This window comes from Orycteropus afer, unplaced genomic scaffold (genome assembly GCF_000298275.1).
Source record: "Orycteropus afer afer isolate SDZICR_OR568_19922 unplaced genomic scaffold, OryAfe1.0 scaffold00329, whole genome shotgun sequence".
NCBI classification, from domain to species: domain Eukaryota; kingdom Metazoa; phylum Chordata; class Mammalia; order Tubulidentata; family Orycteropodidae; genus Orycteropus; species Orycteropus afer.
Genome location: NW_006921916.1, coordinates 2,868,819 through 2,877,695, shown reverse-complemented (window position 1 = coordinate 2,877,695; position 8,877 = coordinate 2,868,819). Strand labels below are relative to the sequence as shown.

The 8,877-nt window shown below is 35.2% G+C and overlaps 1 protein-coding gene across 1 annotated transcript in view; it reads right to left on the bottom strand.

Moving 5' to 3' along the window:
- Positions 1–8,877, bottom strand: part of RGS20 (regulator of G protein signaling 20) — a gene marked incomplete at its 5' end in the record, with an annotated part of 51,900 nt that overhangs the window by 10,810 nt on the left and 32,213 nt on the right. The window contains 2 exons of the mRNA XM_007952209.1: positions 3,719–3,953; positions 7,932–8,018. Of these exons, the coding sequence (XP_007950400.1) occupies positions 3,719–3,953; positions 7,932–8,018 (322 nt within the window). The remainder of the gene's footprint in view (positions 1–3,718; positions 3,954–7,931; positions 8,019–8,877) is intronic.

Sequence of the window (8,877 nt, the reverse complement as noted above, 5' to 3'; positions counted from 1 at the left end):
AGAGGCAGAACTCTCTCTGACTGCTGGTTGAGGAAGATGTGCTGCTGAAAGAGACACGTGCTGCTGGGAAAGAGATGCAAGAGACACGCATTGCTGAGTAAGACACCGAGGGACATGCACTGCTGGGAGAGAGACTGTGAGAGACTTGGCTGAGAGACGGTGGGCTGGGAGAGAGACTGAGCATTTTTCCTAAACTTCAATTGTAGCCTGGTGCTTCCCTAATAAACCCCATAATCTGTGAGTTCTGTGTGGCCACTGCAGTGGATTATCTAACCCAGGAGAGAGGTGGTGGGTGCTTTGGGAGGAACGGTTGGAGAAAGGGCTAGAGGGAGGCAGCATGTCTGGCCTGGCAGGAATATGCCTTGGGCTATTGATGGTGATTCTGTCTTCCTATTGTGGGATTAGAGAAGGTCAGAACATGTGGCCTCCTTGTCTTTTTTTGCACAGGGTCTATATGTATAGTTGCCATTTATGTTGTTGAAAAAGGTATTTGCAATGAATAAATTGTTGGCCTTACAAAATTCTATCATGCAATCTCCAGCATCATTTCTATCACCAAGATCATACTTTCCAACTACTGATTTTCTTTGTTTCCAATTTTTTACAATGAGACTGCAAAAGTTGGCAAAAATCTTCAATTTCTTCATGTTTGGTATTAGTAGTTAGTGTGTACATTTGAATGATAGTCATAATACCTTTGTATTAACCTTGTGTTGTTGTTGTTATTATGTGCCGTCAAGTCAGACCCGACTCATAGCAACCCCTCCTTGGGTTTTCGAGGCAGGATCACTACGGAAGTAGACTGCCCAACCTTCCTTGCGAGGAGTGGCTAGTGGGTTTGAACCGCCAGCCTTTTGGTTAGCAGTCATGTGCCTTAGGCACTACCTAATGCAACCAGAGCGCCTATTAATCTTGTAGGTGTATGAATATTATCCTATCACTGACAGTGCTGTACTTTAGGCTGGACCTCGAAATGTTCTTTTTGATGATGAATATGATGCCATTCCTCTTCTTTTGTCATTCCTGGTACAGTAGACCATATGATTGTCCAATTCAAAATAGCCAATACCAGTCCATTTCAGGTCACTAATTCCTAGGATATCTATCTATTATTTTTGACAACTTTCAATTTGCCTAGATTCATACTTTCCATAGTCCAATTATTAATGGATGTTTGCAGCTGTTTCTTCTCATCTTTCGTTATGCCACATCATCAAGTGAAGGTTCTGAAAGCTTTACTTCATTGATGTCATGATTGACTCTATTTTGAGTTGGCAGCTCTTCCTTGGTCAATTTTGTGTGCCTTCCAACCTGAGGGGCTCATCTTCTGGAACTATATCCGACAATGTTCTGCTGCTGTTCTTAAGGAAGAAGGATTTGGTGACCTATCTTTAAAATTTGCCCAAAGTTAGGCAGCTATTAAGTGGTATAACTGGGATTCAAACACCAGGTGATCTCAACCCAATGTCTTAAATCTTTTCAATCTTTTGCATTTCATGTAAAAGATGCTTATGAGGGAAATGTTCATCTTTTTATATCAATCTTGTCTCATAAATTTTCTAAGATTTTTTGACTTAATGTTTAAAAAACACTGAATAAAAAATTTTGCCTTTAAAAGAAAAAGAACAAAAATTAAAAAATGAAAAAAAAAAAGGACAATCAAAATAACAACAACAACAGCAACAACAACAAAAATACAGTGTAACTTGCAAAAGCCCAAACTTGTGTAAGGTGGATTCTTGTCAGTGAAGGAAAACTCAAATATTTTCCCCTAAAACAAACAATAGAAAAGTGGTAAGATTGCAGCCTGTCAAAAGCAGAAAATTTGTGAGACCCAGGAAAACAAGGCAGCACCATCAATTCTAGCTGTCACAGATTACACTGTATATGGAAAACAAACATTGATGCCTCTTATTAATCCAAAATACACAGGTTATTAGAAGTAATTTACTGAGCTACATATTCATAATCTATCAGCTGCATATCTACAACTTAACAATGCAAACCTAAATTAGCAAAACAGACCTCTTCTGAGTACTTCCTCCTATCAGCCCAATTCTAGCAAATTCCTCACTATTAGATCTGTTCAAACCAGGCAGTTGGGAGTCATTTGAAACTCTGGGATTTTACATCAAATCAAATACTTCCTGCCTCATTTCTCTGTATGACTTAGTTTGGCTTCCATCTTTTCACTGTCTTCTGCTTTGAGTCTTATTCTCCTAATAGTTTGCAGTCATGTTGTTTTTTGGAAAATCCAAATTTGATCATATTGGCTAAAATCCAAGGACAAAGTGAGAAAAATCTCATCAGCGACCCTATACCTCAGTTGGTTTCGTGTCTTTTACCTTTTCCCTCTTCCTGTGCCTGCCACCAGCCTGAAGAGTTTGAGAATACCTTGCACTTTAGGCCTATCAGAGTTGCTACACTGTAACTTTACATCAATTGCACACCTTTACCCTTGGCCCATCTGGTCCTGTCTCCTGGGATACCCTCGTATATAATGTGCTTCTGGTGACTTTCTTGTCATGACTCTTGACCTTCCCCGGGTCCTTCTCTGCATGCTGCCCCCATTACACTGTTGATGACCCACTTCTCTGCAGTATACTCACTACCAGGAGTCCTATCTCTGTCCACCCACTTGTGGATGAGCTCTGTGATAGGAGAGGCCCTCTTCTGTTCATCTTATATCTTTATAGAGTAGGAAGTGGATATATGAATGGTTTTATAATCAGAGCTACATTACACTTAATTTTGAGACCAACTTAATATCCCAGATTTTAGATTTGAAGACAGTAAAGATCTGAGGTTAAAACTTGCCCAATTTCACTCATCTAATCAAATATATAAGAAAGGACCAAGAAACCTCAGTATCATACTAGTTATGCTCTTAGTATATAAAGTAAAAAGATCTTTAAAAATATTTTGTTCAGGTGCCTGATTACCACTACTGACTGTTCTGATTAGGGTCACAATAGATACACCCTGATCAAATGGGAGAAAAATGTGGAACAGAATTCAAATTTTTAAAAAGTCCAGACATATTGGCTCAGTTGAAACTTGAGGACTTCCTGAGACTACTGTCCTGAGATACTCCTTAAACCTTGAACCACAACTATCCCCTGAGGTCACCATTTAGTGAAATAAGAGATTAGCACATGAAATAAAGGATATTATTTTTTAAAAAAATCTATGTGAGACCAAAAGGTCAACAATTACTCTGAAGTAAAGATAAGAGGATAAGAAGATACTAGAGCACTGGAAACAGAATAGCCAGAACGCAAATAAAAAGAATATTGACACATTGTGAAAAATGCAACTAATGTCACTAAATAATTTATATAGAAATTGTCAATTAGGAAGCTAATTTTCTGTGTAAACTTTCATTAAAAACACAACAAAATATTATTAAAAAGTATTTTGTTCAGAATAAAATGATAATTATATTGAAAGAAGTGCCTGTCTGGTATGTCTTTAGACAATGTTAGTAGTAAAGTGCATACACCCTCCCTTCTTAAGAATCTGATGAACTCTATGGATACCTTTCCTAGAAACTTGCACAAAATTTTTCACCAATTTTAGGGGGCATTTGCAGACTATGTATGGGACTGTGATCAAAATCTGCTGCTGTAAATAGTGGATGGAATAATTCTCTATATTTTGGAATAGCTATAATTGTGCAAATGGCCCCTTTGGAGAAAACCATTGAGTGGTCACACACCTCTTTAGGAGAAAGAATAGAAATATAGTCTTCATATATTATCCTTGCTTTCTCTTCAATCATGTTTTTATTAGCTTCTTTTTTCAATTCCTCACAAGCCATCCAAAACAGCATATTTTCTTCACTGAATTCTGTTCGGAGGAATTCACGGAAAGTATTTCGTCCTGCTGGAGTGACCATTAACTTGTCGAAGGACTGGGCCCAGGTGCTGACTTCTTCCAGCGTGGGGGTCACACTTAGTAGACCAAGAGAAAAGGGGGAAATAGAACCATGTTATTGGAAGTAAATTTGAATTTCACCCCTAGAAAGAAGTATAATTTCCCTTCTGAGAATGAAAAATATATGCACTGTGGCCCTCTTAGGAAGAAAAAGAGCTCATAGCTTTAATCTTTGGGCAAAAGCAAATGATGCTTTCAAATTGTTTAGCTGGATTGCATGGCCACTGCAAAATGCTGGAAAACCAAGATGCTAGAATAACAAAGAACCTACTGTTTACATCTAGACACCCTTAACAGTATTTTTAAATTATAGAAGTTAAGAAAAATCCTACACTCACCCAACCAACGCCTCCCCCAATCACCTATGTCAGAACAAAGTCAGACTTAACAACACGACCCTCTAGAGCAATAGCGTGGCAATAGGTATTTAGTGTGTGTGTTTAAAATTATATAATGTTTAAGAAAGCAAAAAGAATGTATGTAATATAAATGCCAGTTATAAAGAGTAACTACAAAATGAATATCTGTGAATTAGAACATGACTGACAAAGTTGCATTTACCTGTGAACTATTTCCACACACATCCCTCCTTCTACCTCCCCTCCCCTGCTGAAGAAACTTCCATACTCGATTTTGTGCTTACCATTTTTCAGTTTATGATTTAATTTTTCACTTCTATTTAAGATTGTATTGAGGTAAGAAAATCTAACAGCAATACTTATTGTCCCTTTCCCTTTACTCCCTTTTCCGTAATTTTTACATATGTATCTATCTCTGAAGAATGTATTCTTTAGTTTTTTTCAAACATTTTTCAAACATTATAAATATAGCTTGCTATACCTTTTTTTTTTTTTCCTGCAACTTGCTTACTTCACCCAACATTATGTTTCTAAGAGTCACCCATGTTGTTTTATGTACCTTCAGTTCCTGAAAGAGATTTGCCTCTAAATTTCCATTCTTATACAATCCTAGTCAGGTTTTGGTCTTTCTGTTATATTGGCCTTACAGATATCTGGATCGGTATATAAGAATTGTACAATACTGGAGTGATCTATTTGGGAATGTTTTGTAGAATTAGCCTGTAAAACCAAGTGGATCCAGTGCTTATTTTGTAGAAGGTAATTAATTATTGATATAGTTACTTTAGTAGTTATAAGATTATTCTGACCCTTTATTTCTTCTTGAGTCACTTTTAGTAATTCCCTGCTTTAGGAATTTGTTCAGAGTGTCTAAATTATTAAGTTCATTGACACAAATTATTCCTAGTATTAAATTATCAATATCCAGTGGATAGCTATTATTTTCCCTTTTTCATTTCTAATATTGCTTAATTGTGCCTTCTCTTTATTTTTCTTAATCAATCATAGCAGAGGATGTCAATTTTTAAAGTCTTTTTAAAGAGTCAGCATTTGTCTTCATTTTCTCCATTTTATCTTTATTTTCACTTCATTTATTTCTGTGCTTATTCTTAAGTTGGCTGCTTAGCTCATTAGTGATCAGTCTTTCTTTTCTAATATAAACAAACACTTAAGGCTATACACTTTTCTCTGCTTACTGCTGTTTCTGATTCCCACAAGTCTGATAGGGATCAATTTCATGTAGATTGGTTATAAATGTTTTATTTATTTATTTAAAACCCTTATAATAATTCTTTTTTCTCTCACCTAGGAGTTATATGGGAGCTCTGGTGGCATACTGCCTAAAGCATTTGACTGCTAACCAGAAGGCTGGCAGTTCAAACCCACTAGCCACTCCTTGGAAGGAAGGTTGAGCAATCTACTTCCATAGTGATCCCATCTCGGAAACCCAAGGATCTGACTGGATAACAGTGAGTTAGCTTTTAGAGGAGTTACGTGGAAGTCTTTTTAAAATATCAAACATAAGAGAATTTTCACTTTGTTTTAAAGTTTTACTTCCATTTTAATTGCATTAAAGTAAAAAAAAAAAACCTGTTGAATAATAATCCTTTAATTTTATTGAAACAATTTATGAAGTGATACTTAGATTCAGTGAGTATAGATAGATCCTGTTTCAGTATAGCTGTGTGTAAGTGAATGGAAAATTCCTTTGAGGAGATACAAAAAATTGTTGATGGCAGTTATCTCTGGAGATTGGGATGTGGTCTGGAATAAGAGAAAGAACCGGGTTTTTACTGTAAAACTTTGTATTACAGTCATGTACCTCATAATATCCATTAGGTTAATGTCAGACTACATATATATCTGTGGTCCCATAAGGTTGAATATAGTTCAGCAACCCTGAACAGAGAGTAGGACGCAGCCAACACATGTATCTCATGTCTCTTGTATACAAAGCAATTGCACTGCCAGGTGTATAATAGTATACTACATATATAACATATAATACATATGCCTTGATAGTCAAATAAATGCCTATGTTACTGGCTTAACTGTACTATACTTTCTCTCTCAAAAGTTTATCATATAACAATGTATGCTTCAACTCACAGGCAGCAGCATCCAAGCTCATGTATTGTGTGTCTCGAGTGTTTTGTGTTATCTCTCTGTTTAATTTTCTTTGGAAAATATTCTGTGAAGTGCATTATGGCTCCCAAATGCAGCAAAACCAGTACTAATGATAGCAGCAGCAAGAGGCAAAGGAGGAATATTAATTTGAAAATGAAGCTAAAAGTTATTAAATAACACAAAGGTGGAAAATCAATGAATACTATTGCTTGAGATTTTAGCATGTTGTACTCGGCAATCATGACGACTGTCAAAATAAAGAAAAAATTCCCAAGTTGTTGAAGAATAGGCTCCACTGAAAGCTATAAGACTAACAAAAATGCGAGAGGGACCAACATCAGTTAGAGAGAAATTGTTAATGATGTGGTTTGAGGACCAAACACAAAAACAAATTCCTCTCAGCGCTGTTGACGATCACTGTTAAAGCATAAAGCTTGTTCAAGATGCTTAAAGAAAAAGCAGGACTAGAATATAATATGGTGTTCACACAATGTCCAAATCACATAGCATTCTATTTCACTGAACATATTTGTAGATGTTAAGTGATGCATGACTGCATTTGATTTTTGTTTTTATGATGGGCCTATGAGTTTTTCATTATGAAAAAAGTATTACATATGAAAAACAAATTACTGATTCTAACTCTGTTCTAACCACCAGCTGTTAGGCTAGTAGCACTTAACCAATGCACCACTCAGAGACAGTATCAAAGCTATAGCTTTGAGCACACTGAAATATATAAGATACAAACTCTTTGTAAGAATTAAAAATTATGTAATATTTTTATATGCTTCCTAGACTTCAAAAAAATCTGGGTAAGGATAATTAAAGATTAAGAATGAAGAAAAATATTTATTTTTTGTACTATTAGATTTTCCCCTCAAAAATAAACAATTTAGCATAAAGTGTTTTAGTAAGGCTTTTAGGATATTTACCTAATATCTGTAATTTTATAGGTTATTATAATATCAAGGTATAGGTATAAAAATAATTAAGTGAAAGCAAATCAATTGATAATATGAAGGAAAAAGACAATTTAAAAATTTGGCATTATGGACAATAATTTTATGTATTGTTTCTTTTAAAACTTTTTTCAAAATAAGAGATTAAAAAAATACATTAGCCATTTAGTATAAATTTACAACTGAAAAACAAATGGGCATAAATTTTCTTTAAAACCAAGTATGTGTATGTTTCATTGTGGTCTTTTATTCTAAAAAAACATACTATGTGAAAATGAAATATATGTTTTGTCAAGAAGTATCAACTTTTATCTATGACTAGCAAAGAGATTGGATTAATAATGGGACTGATTTTTCTCTCTGTCACACAATGATTTAAAAGAAGCTTTGAAGCATGGGAAGGTGTGTCCACATTATATCTGATACTATTAAACTGCAGTTAGAGCAACAGTTCTGTTGAAACATATAATGCAAAAAAATTAAAAATAAAATAAAAAAAGATTGGTGTTTCTTTCACTTTGGTGACCTTAGTAACATGAGGTTTCACCTTTCTTCACAGTTCGGGAGGCCTTCTGTTCTGAGCTCATGGGAAGGTCTCCTGGGTCTCTGATCTTCTTGGTTTCTGACAGTGAGACTGAAAGAAACAAGACATTCTCATGTCAAATGAGATCAGTCTGTATCAAGGAGAGAATTTATATAAATATTTTAAAGAACTTCTGATTCCCAAGTAGAATTTATTCTTCTTGAAAAAAATTGGCCTTGACTGATTTTCTTATATGACAGTAAGGTAACTTTGCAAAATAAATTAAATTTATAATATTGTGCATACAGTAATTGAAGAATGGTTAGAAATTATTATTTACACTTGGGATAACATTTTTTTAAAACAACTTTCACTGCTAGAAGGTTGCTAAGCAGTTTGAGGAAGATTCATACAAGGGCTTAGAACAAGGCCAAGGGGTTACAGTGAGATTGAAAGTAACAACACATTCTCATGTCAAATGAGAATCAGTCTGTATCAAGGAGATAATTTATATAAATATTTTAAAGAACTGCTGATTCCCAAGTAGAATTTTTTTTTTAATATTGTGAAAATTTTATTTTTTAAAAGCCAAGATAACCCTATGGAGCTCAGTTATTCTCTGTAACACCGAACCAAAACCAAACCTGCTGCCATCAAGTTGATTCTGACTCATGGCAACCCTGTGGAACAGAGTAGAACTGCACAGGGTTTCCAAGGCTGTAAATTTTTTTTTTTTTTTAAATTGTGATTTGGGTGAAAATTTACAGATCAAATACAATTTCCATACAGCAGTTTACATACACTTTGTCTCATGACATTGACCACAATTTACTACAATGCAACATCTCACCTCCTACTTCCTCCTGATAGTTACCTCTTCCTTGTGTCCATCCCTCCATGCACTCCTGCCCCCTGAGCTGTCTCCCTGTGCATAAGCAGCCCTTCTTTCTCCCATGATTGTTCTCTCCAA